We start from the raw sequence: 27,039 nt of genomic DNA, 5'->3' as shown, positions 1-27,039 counted from the left end.
TCCCCTCCCCTTCCTCTGTAACACAGTTCCATGAAGCAAGTCGGTAAATTCTGTCCTTCTTTCTGTCTCTGGATCAGGACGTTGAGATTCAGACTGATGAAGCTATCTGTCCAAGTTTAGAGCTTGGCTAGGACAGGACTACAAGCCACATGACTCTGTCCAATGTCCTTTTTCCAAGGACACATTTTCAGAGAGGTGGACAGAAAAAAAGAATTGGAGGTGGCTAGGAAGCAGTCGGCATAGGTTGTCACCGATGATCTCTTTGCCGGTGACTTAGTCACCCTTGCTTTCTGGGCCCCATCATACCCACCCCACCATGTCCCCTTCATGATACTACTCAGCAGCAGCCCCTCCTCCACCATGCTAGGCTGTGCCTGCTGTCACAGTCAACATCAGTGATGTAGCCATCCTCCTCCCAGGTCCATCCACTCAAACAACATCCTCGGGTCCATTCATTCTGGGCTTTGGTCTTCGTTAGGGTTTCTATTGCTGTGAAGAGACGCCATGACCACAGCAACTCTTATAAAGGAAAGCATTTAATTGGGGCTGGCTTACAGTTCAGAGGTTTAGTCCAGTATCAGCATGATGGGAAGAATGGTGGTACACAGGCAGACATGGTGCTGGAGAGGGAGATCTACATCTGGATCCACAAACAGTGCAAGAGAGCCAGCCACTGGGCCTGGTTGGGATTCTGAAACCTTAAAGGCCACCCCCAGTGACACACCTTCCAATAGAGCCACTCCCTATGGGCCTATGGGGGCATTTTCATCCAAACCACAAATTCCGTCCAAACTCCATTCTCTTTCTGCAATGCCAAAAAAAAAGAAAGAAAAGGGAAAAAAGAAAGGAAGAAAGAAAAGAAGGAAGGAAGGAAGGAAGGAAGGAAGGGAAGGAAGGAAAAATTGACCTGAAGAAGCTAGAGAGGAACCAGGTTCACTGGTGAGCACTCTAGGCCTTCAGGTGGTCATTGGGAAGCCAAACTATGGTCCTTCCTGCCCCTGACTCACTGGGGTGTAGACAAAGCCTTCATATTAAAGTATGTCACACTCACTTTGTTCTTTCTTTATTCTTTGATCTATATGTAGGAAGCTCAGGTTTGCTCCGTGTGTGTGTGTGTGTGTGTGTGTGTGTGTGTGTGGAGGACATATCCATTAAGCTGTGTTCTTATTGAGGCCCCGCACACCTTTATACATATGTTAATCAAGTTGAAATTAATCATTCGAAGAGAGAGACTTAGGAGACATTTGAATAAATATTATGATGACTCACTCTGAGATAAAGTAATCAGAAATTCAAGACATAGAAAACTGATAAATCAGGGGACAAGTCTCTCACTCAACAAAGGCGGTAATGGTGGAATTTCTTTGCTTCACTGGAGCACTTAAAGTGATTTTCCTGAGACATGAAGTTTCTAGGGTTATTTCTAGGGGCACCCTTGCATTTTAAAGACTGTTTTATCTGTTTCCCCACCCTCGGCTTCTCTGGACACAAACCAGCAGATTATACCAAACGAAGAAAAGAGGTCCTTGAAGCATTTTGACCGGCTGTGCACCAGCAGAGGCTGAAATCCGGCAAGGAGGCACCGAGAGTCTTGGAGGGACGGTTTAAATATCTGGTTCCAGGTCCAGTGGGCAGGACCTGGTTGCTTCCGGAGCCTCCTGCCAGCTTCAGGGTGGCGCAGTTTTATGAGGTAGAAAGAACATAGTGTACTAAAAACTAAAACAAAACTCTTCAAAATGTTTAGAAAGGCTGTAGGAACCCTAAAAAGTGAGGAAAAAATGTACACATGTGTGAATATGATAAGTTTCTTTCCTGGGTCTGTTTCTCTCCATCTCCCCATCACAGGATTACCCAGTGTGTTCAGGAAGTTGACAAAGTGTCACCTAAGCAAAGGCCAGAGCAAACTTTAGGCTCAGAGGTCTACCTGAAGTAAGAAAGTAGAAGGGACTAACAGGAAAGAGAAGGGGCCAGCTGGGGTGGGATTGGGCTTGGCGGAGACCTGAGAGGGTGGGGACCAAAGTGTCTGACAGACATGTAGGCATGAAGTGGCATGGTGAAAACCACTAATTTGCATGCTAGCTAAAACCTAATAAGATCAATAGCTACCTCTGATGACAGTATCCATGTCAAAGGCCAAGGTAATAATTGGCTTGACTGGTATTGAGCTGGAGCTTTGCAGAAGGCCAGTTATTTGCTCAAGGCTTGAGACCTAATTCTCAGAAGACAAAGGCCATTCTCTCGGTGGCTTTGGGATAGGCGGAGATTCCTTACGCAGGACATAAAACTCTGAGCATTAAAGATAAGATTGATAAATTGGGCTGGTTAAAAATTAAGAAATTCTTTTAATGGGAAAATAACATTAACTTTAAACTGTAAGTCAGCCCCAGGTTGAGAGAAGGTATTTGGAACAGACATACCAGAGGACTTCTATCAAGAATATGTAAAGAATCTGTAGAGTTCCGACAGGCAACAGAATGAATGGATTCTTCCTTCAAAGGCCATCATAATGGATGATAAGCATCTGAAAGTTGCTCAGAACATTGATCGCCAGAGAAATAATGTTTGATTACAATGAACTACATGGCCCCGTCTTTAATTTAAAAAAAAAAAAACAAAACACTTGGGCCAGGGAGCTGGTTTAGAGGGTAAAGCTGCTTGTGGCTAAGTCTCACGATGACCTGACATTACCCCCAGATTCCACGCGGTGGAAGGAGAGAACCAATCCCAGAAGTTACCCTATGACTTCCACACACCCACTGTGGAGTGCACATCTCCCTTCAACAATAAAATGTGGTTAAAACATTTTAAACACCGTGATAGCAAACTGGTAAGTGTGGAACTTCCAAGAACCTTACAGCACTGGTGGGAGCAGAGATGGCCTCTTTAGCTTTAAAAATGTATCCATTTTTGTTTCATGGTTTCAATTTAAAATTTTTTTCCTTTGGTCGCTATTTTTATTACTCATTAATAAATATATTAAATATCTGTAAAGCTTAACATGTGTAAACTCTGTAAATCAGAAGTTCCGATCCCCAGCATGTGTTTGACAAGAATGAATGCTCCATCTACACATAGAAGAATGTCTCCGGCAACTGTGGACCACGAAAAACCTGAAGCAACCGCAATGTCTACCAAACAGGAAATTGAGTACATGAATTGTTGGTTATCTAATGAATATGCAGTTGGGAAGAATGAGTCGCCATTACATACAACAGAGAAATCTCATAGAAAAATCCTCACCCTCTATTTCACATCTAGTTCAAATACCAGTACAACTGATAGATGAAGACTGAGACCTTAATGTGGGTAGCCCTGTGAGATACTGAGTGGCAGGGGTCATAGCTAAGCTGGATTGTTCTGGGTGACAGTTCTGTGAGTATACACGCCCGTCATTCTGCACATAATAATAGACACTGTGAGACCTGACAGGGCTCACGCCATCAACAACAAAACTGACCATACGCCCTGAATGTGTGTTCAAGAACAGGGACAACCAATCTCTGTAAGTTCTCATGCTGGTGTCTTATACTGGTACAGTTTCTTGGGATTCCACTCCCCCACTAGAGAAAGCCTGTACTTGGGAACTCTTCATAGCCCAGCAGGCGCTGCAGGGCACTCACGCTAGGCAAGGGTGCTGAGAGAGCAGAGGAGACCACTGGTTCAGGAAGCCGTCTTGACCCCCATGTAGCCAGTAGAGGAGCAAACGAAGCTCAACAAGTGTTTATTAATGACTGCTTTCTGGCTTACATAGCATCTGGCATGCACTTTATTTCAAGTAGTGCACGATTAATAACTATTTTCCTAATATTATCCCATCTTTACTCCCATCCTGCAGATGGAAAATAGAGGTTTAGGGAGGCTAGGTTAAGCCAGTCAGCAAGGCTGGGTGTGTAATCCCAGCCACCGGGAGGTGAACACTGGAGGAACAATCCACTAAAGGTCAGTCAAGGCTACCTAGAGGTCTGTCTGGGTTCAGGAGACAGCGTCTCAAAAACCCAAAACCAAACCAAAACAAAAACAGCTCCTCTCAAGGCCTTCCAGACAGTTAGGTGGTGCGGGAGATTCTCACTCTTTAACCTTAATTCTGAAGCAGAGCCATCAACCACGTGCAGGGGATTTAAGGGCAGTGTCCCGGGGTCCCTCGCCGGCAAGTAATAACAGCCCACAAAACCCTGTGACATTCTGAAAACAGCCAAGCTGCGGGGCTTTCGGCTTTTGCGATCGGTTCCCCGGTCCACTAACTGCACCACAGGTGGTCCCGGGGCCAGAGAATCAGCTGCTTCCTTTTCCTCAGGACCACGATCTCACCTCTAGCCAATTTGCTCGAGGACTAAGAAAGATTTCCAGGGCCCATCTAAGAGTTTTCCGACTTCACAAACACCGCGCGAGACAGGCGTGGGGTTCCACTCCAGACTCCCGCAACCAAGGAGGCACTGGTTCCAAGAGCGCCAAAAACTCAGAAAGAAAACGCACCCGCCAGGGGAGGAGGTGAGAACAGTCGGGGCAAGGGAAAGCAATCACAGGAGAGGAGAGTAGCAGACAGAGGGAAAAGTATCCCCTCAACTCCTAAGTTGGTGGCGACACAGCTCCTCTCTATTGCGCCTGCGCAACGCTGCCTCCGGGCCACCCCGCCCCTTCGCGCCCCCGGAGGTTTACTTGTCTCTCGGCAACCATTGACCCGGGGAGCCAATCAGAGGGCGGCGTTCGCCGGGCCCCCGCCGTTAGCGCCGGGCGCAAGGATCCCGCGGGGCCGCGGCCAGCGCGCCCCGCCCTGGCTCCTCCGGGAGGCCGGCCGCGGGGCGGGGGCAGGGGCGGGGAGCCGCGGGGGAGTGGTCAGGCCGGTTAAGATCGGAGGGGGCGGCGGCGGGACCGCTCACTCGCGGCAGCTGTCTGGGCGCCGTAGTCACCGCGCCGCTCCTGCTGGGGGCTGCCCACGCCAAACACCTGCTTGTGTCGCCTCCTCTTCCAGTGCCCAGGTGAGTCCATGCTCCCCTCCTCCTCAGGATGCTGCTGCGGTCCGGCGGAGAGTCACGCACTCACGCTCCCGGGTCCGTCCCAGCATAACCTGGCGGGATGCCTTGGAGATGGAGCGGAGATACCGGCAGGTGTCGGGACCCGCGTGGCACCAGCGTCCCTGGCTCAGGCCACCTCCATGAAGGAGCGCAAACTTTTCGGAGACTGCGGCTGGGGTTTGGCAAACTTGGCCGAGCTCCCGCTGGCCAGGCGAAAGGAGAGTGAGTGGTGGTCGCCTCCTGCTCTTTCCCTGCCCCTGCCAGTAGGTCCTCCTGCTCTGCGCTGTGTCCCTGTGGCGCGCACCCCAAGGCCGGAACCGGGGCGATTTTGAACCCCGCGGTTTCAGCGGCGTAGATGGAGACGCAGCGGTCTGGGACTAGAGCCTGGCAGGCGACGGGGAGGGCAGCTTCCTAGGCTCGGTGCCCAGGATGGCGGCCGAGATCCTTCTCTCTTCTGGGACTGTGGACGTCGCGCGTGGCCAAAAAGCTGCGCGTCTCTCGAAAAACTTCTCGAGAATACGGTGACTGGGGAACCTGGTTCCTCCCCTTTGGGGATCGAAAGTTGCCTACCGCGTGGGCTGAAAGCCATGTAGAGTTAGTTGACTCTGATAGCGGTGCTGGTGGTGACTTAGAGGCGCGGCTGTCCTGTAGCGTCGCGGTCCCCTAAGAGGGTAGGAAGGACATTAGAAGGAGTTGAGTAACCTGCAGTGCCAGCTGGTAGCCCTTACCCCTAAGTTCTGACTGTTGGCGAGCGGGCAGGCGGGCGATCTCCAAGTCAAGGAGAGCTAGTGAGAAAATGCCTATTTGGTGTTTCCAGAATGCAGAACTTCCACCTGTCAGACCTGGGTGGTCTCGGCCCCTTTTCTCCCTTCTCCCCATTTAAATGTGCAGAAACCCTTCTGCAGGGCCGTGACTAATTCCTCGTCTTAAGCCCCTTCCCCCTCAATTTGAGGATAAAGTGCTTACAACGAAAGACTTAATAGATTAACAGATTTGTTAAGAACAACTATATATGTAAACCGTAGAATTGTGACGAGTTTGGTATTCTGGAAGTAAAGTTAAGATGGTTAGATCCTCCTAAATTAGACTTCCAGCTGCCCCCTCTACCCAGGGAAGGAGGGTGAGGGTAGCCATTGCTGGCTACAACAACTTCCAGTGTAATTTGCTTGGCAAGCCAGCCAGTGAGCCAGAAAGCTTGCCAGGCAGCCAAAAGGGTGGTAGTGGACCTTACCAAGAATTCTACCCTGCTGGAAGTCACAAGAGGTGTGTCCCCCCCCTCCCCACATTTTACCCCGCAGTTGAAGGGTGTGGAGTAGGGATTAAAGAAGCTCGACCTTCCCCTCCCTGCCGCATCTGTATCAACAGTGGTTCTGTCCTTTGCTATTCTTGTTTGCTGAGATGGGATGGAGATCAGGTAGCTGAAACCTTGTCTCCGAAGGGACACCTTGGTTTTGGAATTCACAGATGTGAGTTAGGAGATGTTAGAAGGAATATTTTGATGTTTGGCGTAATTATCCCTGTATCTGCACAGGTTGTCCCTTACTCATTCAAATTGTGGGGGTGGGGTGCTCCGTGAGAAAGGTCCCGACTTCTGTGAGTAACTTTCCTGTGCACTCCTAGAGCAAACAGCCACACTTTTCAGCGTGAGTTTCCTCCCATAATACCTACCTTGTGTCTAGAGATTCAGTTTGTGAACTCTGGAGGGAAGGGCTTGGCTCTTGGCCCGTTGGTCAGAGTGAGTGAGGATGCCAAGGGTTCACTCCTCAGCTCTTCTGCCAGTGTAAGTTACCAAGCCTTCAGCTTGACATGCAGCCTCCCCTAACCTCCACCCCATCTCCCAGTCAGGCACACACATAGCCTGCATCTCCCAGGGTTCAAGGCCAGGCAGATTTTCCTTGCCTTGCACTACCCACTAGACATCCCAGCAACAGCTCAGCAATGAAGATGATTTACAAGTGGGCCCTTAGCTAGGCTCAGCTGTTACAGATTGGAAAACTGCATTGAATATTTCCTTGCTTGCTTTCCAGCTTCATCCACTAAGTGGTACTTTTGTCTTTATCTTTCTTTCTGGCTCTGCCATCCTGGAGTCAGTCAGAAGGAAGGGCAGCCCAGGGTAGACTTTTTTTTTTTTTTTTGCCTGTTTTACTAAGAAAAGCTGTAGAAGCCCGAGGTGTGTTGTAAGAGTTAAGCTGGTGTTTGGGGGTTTCTTATCTCCTTCCTGAACACCTCTCTCTCTCTCTCTCTCTCTCTCTCTCTCTCTCTCTCTCTCTCTCTCTCTGTGTGTGTGTGTGTGTGTGTGTGTGTGTGTGTGGTGTTTTCTGGCCTAAGAGTGGCCTGTTGCTCACTGTCATTATTGAAGAAACAGGAAAATATGGAAAGATGCCCTCCCCCATTTTGGTGTGTTGACTGTAGCCCATGAGGCTGTACTTTGATGATGCCAGCTTCTCCATATTTAAAGAACTTCTCAGGAGTTTAAAGCTGCCTGAGCTTATCTCTTAATCTCTTGGACCCAAGGTTTCTCCCACTTTTTTTAACCTTTCAATTGGATGTATTCCTTGGAAGGAAGCTTTTATTTGGAATTTAAATGGATATTAAAAGCATCTTCACACAACCCGACTTTGTAAGGGGATCTTATGAACTGTTTCAAATTAGTATTCTGCACAGCTGGCCCCTGTAGCTTGTTCTTGAAGTGTTTGCAGAACTTTTTGGAACAACAACAAAAAAAAACTTAATATGAAGAAGTAATTACTGACACGAAGCAACTCCGTGTGTAAGGATGCTTTATGGTTTCAGAGCTGTGGGTCATTAAATTGTGAGGTGTTTATTTCTTGGATGACTTAGGTGGTTGAGTCAGAAAGTGCTTTCTAGGTGGCGTTTGGTGCCAGGTGCTGGGGAGGCCCAGGGAATGGTATGCTAAAGGCCTGTGGAAGAGCTTTGGAAGGGAGCAGCGGGCTGCCTTGATGTGCTTGAAGAACTTGCTTTTCTCTTGACTGTCTCAACCCCTCCTTGCACATGGACCCCAGAAAAGTGGGATTTGTAGTCACTGCAGAGTCCTCATCCCTGCTTCGAGAGTGTATGTATGCATGGACCTTCAGCTGTGGGCTGCCTGCTGTTCTCTCAGAGAAGGAAGCCCGCCTGAAGTGGGCGTTCTCCTCCTGGATCAAGGTACCGGATGGGGCTTTTTGCATCAGAAGTGCGGGTCTAAAAGGCTGGACGGTTTCTGGGCGGTCTTTCCAGGGTCGCCTTAGCAGTGTAGGTTTGGAGCTGAGTAGCAGGGAGTGCAAACTGACCAACAGCTGAAACTCCTGAGCCCGGCCAGCCTCTAGCCCCACCCCCTGAGCTCTTTCACCCTCCCGCCCTCCCAGTCGCGCGCTTCTCCCAACCCCAGCTCGCGCACTCAGCCTTTCTCTCCGTGTTCACTCAGCTGCTGGCTCTGCTGACTCGTTCTTTTTTTTTTTTTTTTCTTTTTGTTTCCCACTGTCATCACTGACCTGGTTTAGGGACTGTAGACAGGAACTGGATGAGGGGAACAGCGTCCCTCCCTGTCTCTGACCACTGCTCAGTCCTGAGTGCGAGTAGGTTCCCAGGACCTGCCCATCCCCGAGGTCTCTCTGCAGGCCTCTAAGATGCTATTCCAGATGCTTTCTGTGCTGTTCCATGAGTAGGTCGTCCCTACCTTGCCTTGCAAAATACAGACTTAGATATTTGGGAGGAAAATTGAATACAACCCATCTCTCCCCCCCCCCCCAACTTTGTTTGAATATGTCTTTGGGGCCTCTGCAGGCTCAACAGATCTTTTCTCATTTGAGGGCCATCTTATCCCACATCTGTCTGCTCCAATATGTTATGGTTTTCTTTTCCGTATTTTCTTGTTTCCAAAAATTTAATATAGAACTAAAGGGCTTTTTTTAAAAAAATGAAGTCTCTCCCCCCCTTGTCTCCATATCTGTTCTCTATTTTTTTTTTTAAAAAAAAGATGAGTGGAAGAAAATTATCCAGGAATCATAAACAATCCCCTTATCTCATCCCGTCTCCTTAACTTCTCTCCAGACTTGGCCTCACAGGTATCTTCTACCTGGCCTGGCTATGCCCCTCCATGCTCTATGACGATCCTTGCCTCTGCTTGTCTTGGTTAGAGCTGGGCATCAGGACTCTTCAGCTGCCTGAGGCTATAGCGCTATCTCCTGGAATATGGGACTAGAGAAGGATGAGTAGGGCCAAGACACAGGGATGTTTGCTCTGCGGTGAATCTAGGATTCAGCTCTGCTGCTGCTATGTTCCCTTCCAGACTTTATGCTGACTTCCTTGCCTTGTGGGCTGCCTTTCACTGGGGCGACACCTGGGCACTGAGCCTGCAGACTGTCCCTTTTCTACGCCAGGATTTCATGTCTTCATCTTCATGCACAGCAGACAGTCATTGCTGCCCCATAGACATATGGGAGCAAAGCCTGGAAAAAGTCATTCAGACAATAGACCTACTTATCTATTTAACTCAGTATGTCAAGTCATCAGTACGAAAACAAGTAAAAGAGATATTTTATATCCTTCCTTAGTATCAAGTCCCTGAAGTCTGTTGTGCATTTTGTATACCCTATTCACTTCTGTTTGGACATTCTACCTTTAAAGTCCTCAAGAGCTGCATGGCTTGTGGCTACTCTGCTGTATTGGGCAGTGCAGGGCTAGACCATGTGCAAAAACATTTTCCTCCTATCCTGATTCTATGTGTGCGAGAAGCAATAGTGAGGCAACCAAAGTCACTGAAGAGTGTGTACAGCTCTGTGGGCAGGGGTCTCTTGTCTTCTGCCTTCTGACCACAGAGGTCTAGGGGGGTGCTTACAACCCAGCAGGGACTTGGGTATCTGAACAGATGAGCGGCAATTCTTCCAGGGTCAACATTCATCCCGCGGGGCAGGCTTGACACCAGCACCCAGGCTGTTTGAGTCCCCCTCCGCTGCTCGTGTTTTAATAGTTTTTCTTAGCGAACAGCTGGAAGAAGTGCAAATGAAACCTTAGATTGGCAGGCGACTGGGGATGAGTTTTACCAGCAGGTAAAATGTGCCAACAGTGTATCGTTAATGAAAACCTAGCAACGATCAAAAAGTTGAGCACACATGCAAGAGGGGTGAGCGTTCAAGGCAGAGATGTCTGGGAGATCTCTAGGGACAGTCTGAGGGCCATCATGCTGGTGACCTGGCTCGCTGGGCTCTATGCTGGTCGGGCACCAGCTCTTAGAAATTTGGCACAGAAGTGAGCGCTATGCTGTGGTTTGGTTTCTTCCCATAATGCATACTCCACAACGTGTTTAACTTGAGCTTGTTTCTCTCTGCCTGTTCTGGATAGTGCCTACGACCCGGAGGTCCGCCACCTGCATGTTTTAATAGCCTTAATCCGACGGGGGGGGGGAAGCATGTGAAGTTCTCGTCGGCATAAAGACTGAGGCTAGCTCACATTCAGACATCTGTGGATGGGGTGTGTATACCTGTCTTACCCTGATAAGTGTGTATTTGAGAGCTAAGCGTTCCTGGCCCCGTTCCTGATAAGACCCAGGGCTGCTGCTAGTGACTAAGCCAGGAGTTGTAGCCACTTTCAACTGACAAAAGTCTTTGTTTTGGATGGCTGATGACTCTGAGGGCTCCAAGCTGGAGGGCTGGATGGTGGTGGTAGCTGTCCACTGACAATGTCTGTGCTCTGACGTTACATTTGCAGTGACTTCAGGGCATTCTCTTGAGCATTTGCCCTTCCCAGTCATGCCTCTTGGAGTATCTGCCTCCGTGTTTTGATTCTGTTCTGTGCTGGCCCCACCATGACTTCTTCCAACATTATCTCTCTGCCCACACATGCTTAGGCATCCTATTTTGAAAGGTGGGAAGTAGCTTTCTGTTTGGAGTCTTGTACAGGTAGTGTCTGGACAGGGCCCAGTTACTGATAACCACTGGGTGTTGACATCCCTAGGGTAGCAAGAATCTGAAGGTTTCCCCCAGACTCTAGAAGCTTGGTGCTGAGCAAGGCAGCCCCATCCTATGCCTCGGGCCTCTGCCGTGGGAATCTGACTAAGCCTTTTGCCTTTGGTAGACAAACTGGCTACTGATAACTCTGAGAAAATAGAAAATGTGTTAGAACAGCAAGGGAGAAAAAGCCACCTGTGAAGTCCAGTGTCACACTGACTCAGAAGTGTTTTCTTGGGGCACCGTTTTCTGACCAGTGACAGCTACTCTTGTGAGCTGAGGTACAATGGATTATGGGCTTTGGGTGGGTTGATTGTAAACAGGACTGTACTAATTATGTGTGGGTGTGTAAAATCCCTGACCTGAGCCACCTAAGGAGGAAGGATTGATTTTGGCCCACAGATTTAAGCTATGATGGTTGTGGCGGGGGGGGGGGGGGCACAATAACGGGAGAGCAAGGCGCTGGTTACAGTTTGTCTCAGTCAGAAAGCGGAGATGAACACTGGTTCTCAGTTTGGTGTCTTATCTTCATTCAGCCCCAGACCCAACCTGTGAGGAGATGCTGCACCTCTGGTAAACCTCCCTGGAAAGGTTCTCCCAAACATACCCAGAATTGTGGATCACAGATGATTCTGAACCCATCAAGCTGACAGTGGAGAGTAACTGTATCTCAGTGGCATCTTGAGAGAAAGTTGGTGTAGAATACACATTATTGTCCTAAAAAAAAAAAAAAAGAAGAAGAAGAAGAACATTACTCTATCTGATCCTGTTGCTTTTGGGCTAACTCATCTAGATTATTCTGTATACTCCAAACACACAAGTGCCTCTGATTTTCTTTTCTTTGGTTTTTCCAGACAGGGTTTCCCTGTGTAGCCCTGGCTGTCCTGGAACTCACTGAAACCCGCCTGCATGTGCATCCTGACTGCTGGGTTTAAAGGCACAGTTGGATGTAATTTCTTAACATGTGAGGCTGTAAAGGAGTCTCCAGTATGTGACTCCTCCCTTCAGGCCATGGTGAGGGACTGGAAGCCAACAAATGAAGGGCTTTTCCAAATGCCGCCCTAGGCCCTAGATAACTTCTGGCCTTTATAAACCCAGGAATCCAAGGAGGGAGGAGGGGACAGCACCTTAGAAGGCCAGGGAGGGAGGGAGGACAGTACTTTAGACGGTCAAAGAGGGAGGAGGGAGGACAGGGCTTTAGAAGGCCAAGGAGGGAGGAAGGGGGGACAGCCTTTTAGAAGGTAAAGGAGGGAGGGGGGACAGTACTTTAGAAGGTCAAAGAGGGAGGAGGGAGGACAGGGCTTTAGAAGGCCAAGGGCGGGGGCTGGGGGAGAAAGTGCTTTAGAAGACCAACTTCACTTCCACCCTGGTCTTGGTCTTCACTTTTCAACCGCTGGCCGTAGATGTCCATGGTCAATCAAAATACTTGGCTCAAGCTTGGATATATTTCATCAGAAGAGCACTCAACATAGCAGGCATAAATTCTTAGTTTCTTAAATGCATGTGTGTGCACACACACACCTACATATACATACACACACAATATATATATACATACACACCACACATACATATATGCATACATATACATACACATATATGCACACACACACATGCACATGTACACACACACACACACACACACACACACACCACAAGTTCTGGCTCTATTCTCTCAGGTAAAAGAATCTTAAGTCAAACAGTATGGGTGCATTGGAAGTGACAGATGGCTTGTCTGAGGTTGGTCCCTTGTGATCTATCCGAGGTTGCTTCTCTTTTCAATTATGTCTGAGGCTAGCCCTTGCGGGGGGTGTCTGGTGACCCTATGTGCTTCTCATCTGTAGAGAAGATCTCTTTGGTTCTGTTGCTTTATCATGAATCAACACTTCTGATCTCCCAGTAACCAGAGTACAACCTAATGGTTGTTTGTTCTGTGAGCAGTACCCACTGCTGGCAAAGCCCATCCGTCATTTCTGTTTCCTCTCAGTGTTGCCAGACCATCCTCTTGACCGGCTCCTTCCATTTCTGGCTTCGCTGTTCCTCTGAACCTACTGTCTCTGACATGAGCACACACACCCCTCTCCAACCCCCAGCTTCCTGGAACACCTTCCAAGTTGGGATCTTAGGCCTTCATCTCTGAAGCATTAACTGTTAGCTTGCTTATGCTTACTGTTCCAATTCTGGTAGCTCCAGTCAAGGTGGATACACCCCCAAAGTCATCATGACGATGGGGGAGCGTTAGATACTTCAGTTCTGCGTGTCACCCAGTCTTTTAGTGCCTGCCATCTGGTCTTGCCTCACTCTGGTGGCCAGAATCCTCTGCCACCATCTGACCAAAACAATCTTCCTGCATTCTCTCCTGTTTCTTCGGCATAGTGCTACCTCCTTCCCATGGCTACCAGAGCAGCTAGTTCTTAAAAGTGTTTCCCCGCCCTATAATACACCTCAGCGACCCCCCTGCAAGGAATAAGAAACCCCATTAGTCACATTTCTGCCACGTACCGGCAGGGTGTCCTCTGACAGTTTACAGTGTGCATGTCCTCTTGGTTCCCCAGTGTACCCCCCTGAAATGAGGGGAAGCGGCATCTCCTTTACAAGATTTTCAAGGATGCATGAGGATTTGTTTAGTGTACAGCACACAGGTGGATGACAGCGGGCAGCTTGTGCGAGTTAGGCCTCCTCTTCACCGCGCCGGCCCTAGGTCAGCAGGCTTGGCAGCAAGTGGCCCTTCCTGCTGAGCCATTGGGCTCTCATCACTGCTTCTGTAGAACCCGGGTGATCAGATGCAGTTAAAATCCTGACATCACTCTCTTGCTGCCTACCTGGGATGTGGCAGAAATTTCCGGACTGAACATGCAGATGCACTTCCTGTCCTCTGGCCACAGCTGTGGTGGCTGCTAGCATGCAAAGCTCCTCCAGAGGACCCCGTCTTTGTCAGTACTAGCCTGGATGGGGCTTCTGGAGAGTGGGTAGAAGTTACCCGGTGGGAAAAGGATGTGGGAAGAACCAGAGGAGGTTTGTTTTGAAATAATAAGCGTGCAGCAGTTGCATTTTGTGAAGTGGGACTTCCCAGTCATGGTGGCCCATGGGTGATTTTCGGTGTCTCTCTGGAAGTCACCTCTAAGCTACTTTGGAGTCCTTTGGTTCTAAAGCCTGCACAAAAGTGGACAGTAAAGGGTGACCCACTCTAACAGAAGATGGTGTGAGGGTGAGGAGCCACAGTTGGTCAGGATCAGCTGCAGCTTGCGTTTTTGTTTTATTTTTATTATTATTATTTTGCTTGGAACCAGTGAATCTGTGTTTTGGAAATGTTTGTCTGAGCAGCAGTAAGGAGTACTTATCTAGTGCACTTGTGGGCGTGTGATCTGTGTGTTCCCTGGCGTCCCCCAACCTCCTGCCCACCAAGGCCCCTTAAGCCTGAGGGAGGAGTCAACATTTCCAAAAATTAGGGCCAGGGCTCCAGGGATGGGTTCTTGCTCTCTTTATGAGCCATACTGTTTAAACTAGGGATGCAGGAAGTTTGGCTTGTGAGGGGTTAGACGGGAAGTGATCCCAGCCGCTAATTCTGCCTGCTAATTCCTTCGCTTTTACTCATGCTGACCCTGTGCTGTATGGTGAATGAGAAATAACCTGACCTGGGGGTTTCCCTCACCTGACTCACTGAGGTAAGAGGCAGCATGGTGAAGATTGTTCTCAGTCGTTTTTACTTCTGCTTAAATGCCCAGGTGTTTTTAGATGCAACAAAACGACCTCTTTACCTGTAGAATCTTCTCTTGTACCCTGGAGAGTGGGGCGGGGGAAGAGTTTGTGTGGGAGATATTGTAGGAAGTCACGCTCCCCCAGGCTGGGGGAGTCTTGGTTCCATAGGTACATTAGAATCCTCAGGTGTGTGTGCCCAGGCTTGGTTCCTGCCATGGGTAGCTGCTAGCCTGGCCTGAAGGATTTACCCGGGAGGTGCACGTTTTATTTTCTAAAGATAGCATCCAGCAGCATTTTGCCACCAAGAGAATGTTGATAGGTGATCATGGTGCTTCTTTTCTTTCTTAAACCTACCGTAGTCAGAAGAGGATGTAGCTCTGTTTCCCCAAATCTCGAATGAGTGATGTGCTCCAGTAAGAGAGCTTCAGTTCTAGCCTCAGTTTCCCTGATGCCTTCTAGGCAGTCATGTCTACAACTTCCATGCTAAATATCGCAGGCCTGGAGAAACCTTCCTTGGCTTCATAGAGACCCATCTCTCTACATGCAAAAACTCCGGGGGCCCATCTCCATGCCTAATGTCAGGCACCAAAAGACTCCTCAATGTTGATCAAATCCCAGGCTTTTATGAAAGCAAGCGGCCTCAATGTCCTTAGCATGCTTGTCCCCGTCTCAAACATCTGTCTCCTCCGCATGGCCTGAGCCTGTTCATGCCTCCCCTGGCTGTGCCAGAAACCTCAGTAGGCTATGCAGCAGGGATCCAAATGGAGTCTCCATTGCAGCTCATCCCCCTTGTATAGCTCTGTTCTGGGCAGTGAGGCAAAGCAAGCGGAGCATCTGCCCTGACCTCAGGGAGCTCAGGCTAACCCTTTGGCACAGGTTATCTCCTTCCTCCATGTCTGCTGCCATGTCTGCAAGGCCTTTTCTCTCAATGTGTGGTTTCTTCTTTGAAAAAAGAAGCAGCCCGGGAATCCAGGAGTCCCTAAGAGAAACAATTGTTCACCAGTAATCAGACCATCAAAAGGATTAAATATTGTGAGGATAGAGAGATGGCTTAGTGGTTAAGAGCGCTGGTTGTTTTTCCAGAGGACCTTGGTTTGAGGCCCAACACCCACAGGGAAGCTCAAAACCACCTGTGGCTCCAGTTCCAGGGGGTTCGAGCCTGTTGCTGGTCTTTTTGGATACTGCATATATGGTGGTGTATAGACATACATGCAGACAAAACACCCATACATATGAAATAAATATGTACATATAAAATAAAATAAAAATGTATTTAAAAACAAATATTGTGAACTGAGTAGGCATTTGGCCATCCAGGCTTATAGAAGTGCCTGGATTTTCAAATCAGTGTGCCCACCGTTGCTCTTTGTATAACCACAATGGATCTGATTCTCCAACATTGTTTTGAAATTACTGGACTTCAAGTTAATTTGTTTCCTAGCCACTATTGTGTTAGTTCTGCTAACTAGAATTTGCCTTTAACCGGGGCCTTTCATGAGCTGAGCATGTTTGTTTCATGTGATTCTTTTATTTGGAGCTTACATAAGTGTTGATTTAAAAGCAGAATTAGAACCGAAACTGCTGAACCAAGGCCTAGTGTGTTATCTAAGCACCCGGGGCTGCAAATTGGGTTTATTCTTGTAAAACCAATGTTGAAGTAATGTAGGAATATACTTTTGATATGTGAAATCATCTGGTTTTCAATAATAGTTACAAGAATCTTTATATATATTTAGAAATTTGTTCATTTTTAATTATGTGGGTATGTATGTGTCTGTGTGTAGATCTGTGCCTGTGAGCGCAAATACCCTGGGAAAGCAAGGGAGGGAGTTAGAGTCCCTGAAGCTTGACTTCCAGGTGGTTGTGAGTCACCCAGCATGGGTACTAGTATAGCCAGACCCAAGTGCTGTGCAAGAACACTACACGCTCAGCCACTAAGCAGTCTCTCCAGCACCACCAACACCACACCCCACTGCCAAATATCTTAAGAATTTCTACTTTTCTTATGAGCTAAGAATTCCATAGGTAAATTTATAAGTACATTTGGGTCAGCTCAGCTTCGTTGTAACTAAGTTACGATAAATTGAGAGAATTAAAGGTCATACTCTGGATGTGACATCAGCCCATGTCCCATAGTCTGCTTTTTATGGATTCCCATTTTTCCCCTCAGAATTTACTCCACTCTTCATAATTATATCCACAGAAATTCATATGGAAGATGCCAACATAAGACTCTTGAGTTCCTGAAAATGTACATACTGCCTTAAAAAAACGTTCTTGCCACTGTTAGCTAATAATCAGTAAGACGGCGTAGCAAGGGCGGAAGGGCATAACAAGGGCAGCTTTGACAGATCTGAAGTGAGAAGTAGCTGCCCTGGGAAATGGTTGAAAAAGTGTTTTGATACAGAACATTGGGTAGCTAGTGTGAGCTGAACAGGCCTGTTACTTTGAGTTGTTCTTTTAACACAAACAATGGATGTCTTTTTATTTTAGAGTATGTTTGGTAGAAACTTGACAGAAGGCAGTCCCCCTCTTCCCGCATCCCCTGCAGAGGCCAGCAGGGAAAGCTTCCAAATGGACTTGATTGATTTGGTGCATAGATAGGAGAAGGAGGGCAGGGAAGGGAACCGAAGAAATCAGACACCGGGGAGCAACCGAGTAGAATTCTCAAAAGATAAAGATCTTAGAATGTGCTTCATGAGATTTTTAATTTTTATCAGTGAGTGCTTCTAAGTCCAAAGGGTACAAAATGCCTCCTTTCCCATGCCAAGCTGAAGATGGCGCTCAGCAGAGACTGAGTTGCGTGTGTGCCTGTTTAAGCGTGAAGTTTTGTGTGCACAGGTTTGCCACTTTCCCACTCATGAGTCATTCTTACACACGGTGCAGGCACCCTCCTTTTGAACAACTGCAGGCGTCTGTGCACAGCTGTGCACACACACGAAATCATTTCACCCCCTTCTGCTGTTGGCCATGTGTCCTCCCAGCCTCCTGACTGTCCACCAATGCCTGTCTCTGTGCAACTAGCCTAAAATTTAGAGACTGGATAGAAGTAGAAGGATCACATCAAAGGATAGTGGAATTTGAAAGTTGAGCGTCTCACCTAGCTCTTCAAAGAGCCCAGGGACGGTGCACCAGAGGCGTCTGCTGCCCCACACAGGAGCTGAGCTGCCGCCATGGGTGAAAACCAGGCACTGGGGTTTTAGGTTGCTCACCCTCTGTGTGAGGTTGAGTATTTTGTGTCTGAGCCACTGTTTATACTCCTTCCTCTTTCTCTTTTGGGGTCTTGCATTTATGACTTCTTCCTTACTAAAGAAATGAATACTTTGCCTAAAGTTATGAATGTTTGTTTACGTATGCCTTCTGAATGTTTTGTACCATGTAAATAGTTTAATTTTTGTGTAGCCAAAGCTGCCTGGTTTAGTGCCTGGTTTTCTGTGGTCTAAGAAGGCTTCAAGGCTTGCCTACTGTGTGAATTTGTGTAGAAATTCTGGGTTTTCTTTAGTTACTCCTCAAGTTCTTTTTAGACCTGACCCAACCAACGAGATCAGTGGTTCTCAACCTGTGGGTCAGGACTCCTCTGGGGTCACCTTTCACAGGGGTCACCTAAGGCCATCGGAAAACAGATATATTTACATCATGATTCATAACAGTTGCAAAATTACAGTTATGAAGTAGCAATGAAAATAATTTTTATGGTTGGGGGTCAGCACAACATGAGGGACTGTATTAAAGGGTGAAGCATTAGGAAGGGTTGAGAACCACTGAACTCGATCTTAGTCTTTAGTCCCTGTCCTGACCAACTAGATCTTATTTTAGCAGGAGATTTCTGGCAGCTTTTAAAAATATATAAATGAAGGATCCAGATATTTGTTTATTTATTTGTTTGTTTGTTTCTCAGCACCATTTTTTTTATTTATGGGTTGTTTATTGTTTGAGTTGGGATTTCTCTATTTAACCCAGGCTAGTCTGAAACTTAAAATCCTCCTATCTCAGCCCCCATGCATAATTTTGCTTACTGTTTTGAAACACTTCCTTCTTTATACTAAATCTTCATACTAAATCTTCATATGTATTCGATTTACATAGTTTGAAAATTCTGTCCCAACAATTTGTGCAGTTCCAATTGCAGTTCCTATCTTCACCGCTCTTTCCCCCCTCTTACAGCTGTGGTTACCTCCTTTCCATTTCCAGAACATTTCGGGCTGTTTCCACCCTTTCTCTCATGTGGCCCTTACAGATACCCAGTCTAACATAGGTGGTTTCAACTTCAAATTTGCTGCCAACTTAAAACTGTGTGAAAATCTTCACACATATACTTCTTACCCCAAAGGGGAGAGTTGTGACTGCTAGGTTCTTTGTGGTCCCCGGATAGCCTTCTCTCATGTTCTAGAACAGCTCTGACTTTAGCCCTATATAAGTTACTTTTCTTTTGGCCTTTTTAATTTTTTTTTAAAAGCTTGAACCAAAGGCCTTTCCTGCAGCTATTCTATGCTGTAACATTACTAGGGTTCTTTTTGGAGCCTTTTTACAATATTTTCTTTGCATCTCATGTGCTGACCACATTGGGACTTATCAGACCTGTGCCAAACCTGTGAGCCTTGGGAAGTGTAACAGGTGACAGACAGCATAACGCCACTTAGCCAACAGGCCTGACTGAAACCCACCTCATCAGACTGCAGGCCTAGCTTCTAGCTGTGTCTCCAGACAAGGCTCAGACCATTCCTGAGTCTGTCCAGACACAAGTCTACTGTATAGATACTGATCATGGAAAAAAAAAAAAGAAAGAAAGAAAGAAAAAGAACCACCAAGTATAGTGAGCTCAGAGAAGAGAGTCAGCTGTCCCAAATCTGGCTTGAAGGCAAATGCCAGCCACAATAGATGTTAGGTGTACATCGCAGGCTGTGCTTGCTGTCTATCACCGGGGTGAGCTACCCTCAGATGGTCTAAATAGCTGCAGACTCTTTCACCTTCCCCTTGACAAATGCTCTTCTATAGCAAGTGGAGGGACACTCACCCCAGAGCCCACTAGAGACTGTTTTGATCCTGGGGAGGCTGGCCATTTCCAGCTGAGCTAATTGACAGACAGTGAACTTGTGTGTTACTGTGCTGACCTGAGAGGCTCCTGACACCCCCAGATTATTGCCATTTCTAGCCATACGCTGCTTTCCTTTCCTCTGTTGTTCCAACAGCTCACCATGGCTTTGTTATCTTATGTCCCCTCTCTGTAAACGATCACTTTCATGGATTTCCTTTTGGCCCCAACAGAGACAGTCTGTCTTTTGTCTGTGTGTTGTATTGACTTCCTTCCACCAGAGTTGTGTAGATGACACACCACCTTGGGTTGGAGTATTATACTGTCAACGATCTTTGTGATAGGGTGCTGTAAGAGCTCATCCCCACATGACTAGTGGGACCCTGGCACTGTTAGGGTTCTGTAAAAGCTCATTCCCACATGACTAGTGGGACCCTGGTACTGTTTGGGCTGTGACTAGCGGGACTCTGGCACTGTTACAGCCACAAATCTCTGGACCAGGGCAGGTTCAAAATCTATGTCGATCCCAAGGAGAGTGCACTGATGGGCATTAAAACGTGGCAGCTTCCAAACAATGAAACTGGGGCCGGGTGAATTTTTGTCTGCATAGAACTTTGCAGGGGGAAACCTTTCATTCATGGTGGAATTGGGAGACTGCACCAAGACCTCTTGTTTCAACCTGTGTCTGTCTAGATGACATCCAGTCAACGTGAGGACACAAGCTCTTTGGGTTTCTGAGATACCAATGTTTTGCTTTTATGTATTAGGATTTATGGTAGGCCATCATTTTGATATCCTTTAAAATAAGATCTACTTCCCTGTTACTAAAGTGTAGCTCAGTGGTAGGCACTTTGTTGGCATGCTCATGGTCCAGGGTTCAGTCCCTGGCACGCTACATGCACACATGCACACAATTATTGGGAAACTTTGTGGTTCTGGCGTGTGAAGTATGAGAACTGCTTTCTTTCCCGGCTTGGATTCAGTTTTAACTTTATTCCCCTAAAGGAGCTTCAAGGAATGCTTCTGCGGAAGGCCTTTGGAAGTTCGCCTGCCTTGAGGCTCTTTTTGCATCCTTTGCATCCTTGCTGAAGGATGCTCAACTGCAAAGCTGATCTGACTTCTGGTTGACCACAGCTGTCGTCCTACAAACAGCTCTGGTCTGTCCAAGATGATGTAGTATTTGTTGTAGGATAGATTAGGCCCATGTATGCAAAGGAAGTGGTGCAACAAATGGAGCAGTGGTGTGTGTGCGTGTGCGTGTGTGTGTGTGTGTGTGTGTGTGTGTGTGTTTGTATTGCACTGGGTAGTAGGTTTTAGGTATCTACCGGTTTAAAATGTAGTTAGGGAGCTAAAAGCAGAAGTAATTTCTATAGAAACCAGAGAAAATTAGGAAAACACACATATTGTAGCAAGTCTTTCTCCATCCCACTAGCCTGCTTCCAAATAACATAGAGACTTATTAATTATGAAAGCTTGGCCTTTAGCTTAGGCTTGTTTTTAAATAGCTCTTATAACTCAAGTCATCCCATATTTTTATTGATCTACATTTTACCTCTATCCCATTTGTGTGTCTGACTTGTTCCCTGCCACTCTCATGCCTAGATTCATCTACTACATCTCTCTCTGCCAGGAAGTCCCACCTATACCTCCTGCCTTGCTATTGGTCATTCAGCTCTTTACTACCAATCACAGCAGTGTATCTTCACACAGTGCACAAATATCCCACAATAACAGGTTCTATTTATCTGCACTGTTATAGGCTCTTTAATGTTGTTTGGGTGACGTGGTTAGTCCGTCTACTTTTCTTCACACAAAGCAGCCTTCTCCACCCCTCCCCCACATAGGACAAGCAGATCACCAACAGCGAGACCACCCACACAAAACAAAGCAACGCTCTCATCCACCCTGCTGCAGAATGAAGCTTACGCATTCGTGGTGCTTAATGTGTTTGGTGTTCACTGCCATGCTGATTAACAGGCATTGTAGATGGCTATTTTACAGGAAGGTGATCATTTGGTACCTTTGATCTCCTCCGCTGGCTTTGCCTTGCCCATGTGAATCCTAACTCTGTCTCTTGCCCCTTTTCAGCTCCCCCTGGCCAGAACATCCCCTAAGATGGCAGAGGAGGGCAGCAGTACCAGGGACTGTGAGTCCCTCAGCGTGCTCAACTGGGATCAGGTTAGCCGGCTGCACGAGGTCCTGACTGAGGTCGTGCCCATCCATGGACGAGGCAACTTTCCAACCTTGGAGATCACCCTTAAGGACATCGTCCAGACTGTCCGCAGTCGGCTGGAGGAGGCAGGCATCAAGGTTCAGGATGTCCGACTGAATGGCTCTGCAGCTGGTCACGTTTTGGTCAAAGACAACGGCCTGGGTTGCAAAGATCTGGATCTCATCTTTCACGTGGCTCTTCCCACAGAGGCAGAATTTCAGCTGGTGAGAGATGTGGTCTTGTGTTCCCTTCTGAACTTTCTGCCGGAGGGCGTGAACAAGCTCAAAATCAGCCCGGTCACCCTGAAGGAGGCCTATGTGCAGAAGCTGGTGAAGGTTTGCACAGACGCAGACCGCTGGAGCCTGATTTCCCTCTCCAACAAGAATGGCAGGAACGTGGAGCTCAAGTTTGTTGACTCCATCCGGCGCCAGTTTGAGTTCAGCGTGGACTCCTTTCAGATCATCCTAGACTCTTTGCTCTTTTTCTATGACTGCTCCAATAATCCCATCTCTGAGCATTTCCACCCCACCGTGATCGGGGAGAGTGTGTACGGGGACTTTGAGGAAGCCTTTGACCATCTCCAGAACCGGCTGATTGCCACCAAGAACCCTGAGGAAATCCGAGGCGGGGGTCTTCTTAAGTACAGCAACCTCCTGGTGCGGGACTTCAGGCCTGCGGACCAGGAGGAAATCAAGACTCTCGAGCGTTACATGTGCTCCAGGTTTTTCATCGACTTCCCGGACATCCTGGAACAGCAGAGGAAGCTGGAGACCTACCTTCAAAACCACTTCGCCGAAGAAGAGAGAAGCAAGTACGACTACCTCATGATTCTTCGCAGGGTTGTGAATGAAAGCACCGTGTGCCTCATGGGGCACGAACGTAGGCAGACCCTGAACCTCATCTCTCTCCTGGCCTTGCGAGTGCTGGCAGAACAAAACATCATCCCCAGCGCCACCAATGTCACCTGTTACTACCAGCCGGCTCCTTACGTCAGCGACGGCAACTTCAACAACTATTACATTGCCCATCCTCCAGTTACTTACAGCCAGCCTTATCCTACATGGCTGCCCTGTAACTAACCTTAAGACCTGCGGGTTTCCGTAGTGGGAACCCATTTAGGGCAGGGGCTCTCAGGTAGGAGAGCCTCCTCCTATAGATGTAGGTGTTTGGCTTTTAAAGGGGAGCTCAGCTCTGACTCTGCTTTTCTTTGTGAACCCATTGGACTAGGTCCTCAGACTATCCTGAGCCAACCCTAAAAGGACCCGTATCACAGTGCCACTCTGGAAGATGCAATAGGAAGTGTGACCTCTCTCCATCTTTCTAAGATAGTCACTAACGTGTCCCTTCCCAGACATTAGCACATGGGATTTGAACTCTGCGCAGTCTCTGAGGTGGGGAGAGTCGGGTGGCATCTGAGAAGTATTCGAGGCGCTCTTCTTGGCTAAGCCTACAGTCCTCTGCAGGCTCTCCTTTAGGATTCTCAGCCGCTACCCCGCAAGCTGTGCCAATAGTCTCCTATTGTGTCGGTTGTAGTCGGCCCCCAAACTGATAAAAAAAAACCACCAGGGTGCTCTTTGTGACTGAGTTTTCATTCACGGGACTGAGTGTGTCTGTCTAGTCCCTGTCCGCAGAGCTGAGAATTTCATTCATCAATAAAGCAAAGCCAATAGCTGAAGACTTGAGATCTGGTTGGAAGTGGTTTATGGTAGATGCTGGGCTATATCAAGGAGTTTTGAGATATTGTGGAGAGAAAAAAAAATGACCTTTTCTTGAAATGTAACTTGAAAACAAAATAAAATGTGGAACATAATGTTAGTAGAATTGTGGTGGTGGCGGGTGGCGGTTGTCAATAGGAAACACAAATGTTTTGTTTTTGTTTTTTTCTATGAGGAGTTCTTATTGAATGATATGTTTTTTCCCCCTTTATTGGCTCTCTGATGACCGACTCTTGTTTGATCTTTCTGAGAGTAAGGGCTGTGTTGTGTTTAGAGTCACTGTTGTATCTGACATGAGGTTCTTCCTGTGGTTTAACTGGAAGCCCAATTTTTTTGGACATCATTCCCAGCATGACAGCTGTTTTGCTGGAGTACATTGGCCCCTTCTTCTCCAATCCCTTTAAAAATAGCGATTTCATTCCCTATATATTTTTCACAGCAGGATAATTCGGGAATTTCCGGAGAAAAGAGTGACAGTGGGCCCACTCTTGAATTTCACTTCCTCTCTCCAAGTTGCAGGGAAGTAGGGCTTTAGTGTCATCTGGCCTTATGTGTTCTAGCTACCAAGGCGCTTTGATATCACTCTGCTGTGTTTGGGGAGGAGTCAAGAAAGCGACGAATGACCCTTCTTAACTCTGTAGATTTAGGCATTATGTTTATGTTCTGCACTTTAGAAGGAAAACAGTGTTACTTGCTGGTCCAAAGCCAGCAGGCCACGGGGAGAGATCGAGGTGACTGTCACCTTACCTAGTAGGTTCAGGGGAGAGATTTCGCCCTTTGGAACTTTCTATGGGATAGTTTAGAAGGCATGGCATTAGGACACCAGTGGGAAAAACATTTGGTATTGCCAGCAAGCTTGATTTCTAAAGTCATTCCATAAGATCCATGAGCTCAGTTTTGACTTCCGGCAACCATAAAAAAAAAAAAAAATCCAAAGATCTGGGCGCTTGCTTTATATCTGCTTTAAACAACCTAGTTATCTTCTTGCAAAAAGGTTTAGTACAAATGAAGTGGCTGGCCCTTTTCTAGTGCTGTGTTTTCAAGTTTCTTCTGGAATGTGCTATATTGCTCCCCTTAAGAGTTGATTGAGGTGCATCTTCACTGGCCTCCAGAAGCCACTTAGTATAACTAGTTTCTACTGCCCTGTGAATCTTCGTTATTTGTGAATTTCCTGGCTTTGAGTTCTGTGAGGGGACCCGAGCTGCTTCCGCTTTGGAAGGTAATGAAAAGCCAACCTAGCTTTGAAAATCATCGGTCATCCATGACCTTAGGATGCTGCCATTGTAGTGAAATGAGAAGATGCTTGCGCAGAAATAGGTTGGTTTAATCAGAGCTTTTGAAGTGGGTTGGAGCCGCCCTCAATAGAAGCACTTGCTAACAGAGGCAGAAATCAGAATTGCTTTGACCAAGAAGGTCGGGGACCAGTGGGGGGGGGCACTGGAAAAACATCCGGTGTCTTTTTGGAATTCTTTCTGCTTTACATACACTTTTTTTCCCCCTCCAGTCTGGCCATAGTCCCCTGAGGATGGAGAGAGAGACACAGGCATTGTAAGCCACCACTATCTGATGGCCCTCTTGGTAGTTTCTTCGCTTGCCCAGCTGTTTTGTAGTTTGAGAATTGATGTGTGTTCTAGAACCATCATGGTAAAAAGTTGCTTTGACCAGAGCTCCGTTTTTAAGATATGACTCCTAGGTTGTGCATGTCTGGACTTAGAGGTATGTCTACCTGCTCTGCGAACCTTCTGCCAGACCAGAAACAGGCCAGGGAACCCTGTATTTCAGAGACTGTGCTGCTCATATACGTACCAGACAGACACCCTTACTTGTAGTGACTCCAGCGGTTCCTCTGTGTGTGTGTGTGTGTGTGTGTGTGTGTGTGTTGGGTAATGTGAGACTTGGCCTTGGCAGAGGGCACTGAAGGGCAGGTGCACGCTCTGAGTCCGTTCTCCCAGTCTTCTCTTCAGAGTCAGTGACAGCTGGGATGAAGACAGTGCCTTTGCCATTGAGTGCACGCACGCACTTGGTTCTTGGCCTTGAGCTCTAGGCTCACTCTCTTCCTTACCCTGGCAAGAAGATGCTGTTCCCTGATCAGTCATTGCATTGCTGAGCTGAGACTCTGATTCCTAACGCCTCTAAATCACATTCCCGGTGACTGCTTGTGGAAGGGGGGGAGGCATGGCCTACACCTGGGATCTGGTGAGGAGTGGAGTTGAGTAGGGAAAATGTTTGTCTTGGTTCTTGACTTTTTTTTTTTCTTTTGACTTTCCAGTGTTCTCCCCCTCCTGTTTGACTTAACTGGGAACTTGTGTCTTTAGTGAGCTGTGTGGATCTGTGCCTTGTGGTGTTGCAGCAAGAGTTGCCTTGCTAAGCCCCACAGTCTACTTGCCTTCTAGCTGGTTTGGCGCTAGCCCCGTCATGGTGGTTTAGGATTTTACCCAGTACTGCTTTAGCTTTGGGAAATGGTGCCTTTCGGAACCAACTTTGATCTTTCTTCTAGTGCTCTTTCTTTTACTGGGACCCTGTTTCAGGACACTGCTAATGATCTTTTCTTAGGCTGGGGCCCTGTGTCAGGACACTGCTAGTCTTAGTTCAAATGCTATCTTCTAGAGGCGGGGCTAAAGTATCATTATCCAAGCATGAGGCGGTCCTGAGGGCTCTAGGGCATTGCTTCCTGAGTGTCTAATGGACCCTACACTGGGGAAAACCCTTGGGGGTGGTTCTAGAAATTGAAAGATTTCCTAATTTTCAAAGTTGGATTTACATCATTATTCTGAGACAGAATTTCACAGCCGATTTTGGAATGTAGTCTAATTTAACCAATTGAATCTAGAGGGTGGAGGAGAGGCTCTTTAACATCTTGGCGACCTCTCAGGATTATTTGTGGGACTCTCCGAGGAAAGAAAATTACTTTTTTTTTTTTTTTTGGTGAATTCAAGTGCCTTCATCTTGTTTACCTATCACTTAAAAAAAATACTTTATAAGCTTACAAGAGTTCTGGAGTTTGCCTGGGCTATTGAGATTTGGTGCAAATTCTCATGTGTGCTTGCACAGGAAGATGAGGTGACCATCCACTAAAGAGGAAGGAGCTGATTAACATGATTTGTGGTCTTTACAAAAGAGAATCCAGCTACCTGACCTTTGTGTGTATGTATGCACGAACACTTAATTTTCCCGAAGCATCTATTTATTTCCAAATTAATATGGATGAAAATAAAAATGCCCATTGGACTACACCGGAAGCTATCCGTTTCTGTATTTGCATAAACCCAAAGTGTTCCTTAGTAGTTCTTCCTCCTTGGTAATGGTCACTCATCTTCTTACTTGATGCAGATGAGATTTCTTATCAGTGCAAATGTATTAGAACTTGGTGAAATAAAGCTTTGAGTTTGAGAAATAAAGATATATTTAAAAGTGTAAAAAAAAA

The 27,039-nt window shown here is 47.2% G+C and overlaps 1 protein-coding gene across 1 annotated transcript; it reads left to right on the top strand.

The window, feature by feature from the left end:
* Positions 1–4,889: 4,889 nt before the first annotated feature.
* On the top strand, positions 4,890–27,039 carry Tent5c (terminal nucleotidyltransferase 5C). Its single transcript, XM_041638266.1, has 2 exons — positions 4,890–4,976; positions 21,777–27,039. Exon 2 carries the CDS (start codon positions 21,804–21,806, stop codon positions 22,977–22,979), a length of 1,176 nt encoding a protein of 391 aa, XP_041494200.1. The 5' UTR covers positions 4,890–4,976; positions 21,777–21,803; the 3' UTR covers positions 22,980–27,039.

Source organism: Microtus oregoni, unplaced genomic scaffold, assembly GCF_018167655.1.
Source record: "Microtus oregoni isolate MIOR12 unplaced genomic scaffold, Mior012 000054F_ref0000373, whole genome shotgun sequence".
Classification (NCBI taxonomy): domain Eukaryota; kingdom Metazoa; phylum Chordata; class Mammalia; order Rodentia; family Cricetidae; genus Microtus; species Microtus oregoni.
Note: the sequence above shows the minus strand (reverse complement) of the source record. Positions and strands in the feature narration are given on the sequence as shown.

Bases quoted from the DNA above. Each gene is read 5' to 3' on its own strand.
- Tent5c (XM_041638266.1), top strand. From the start codon at position 21,804: ATGGCAGAGGAGGGCAGCAGTACCAGGGACTGTGAGTCCCTCAGCGTG.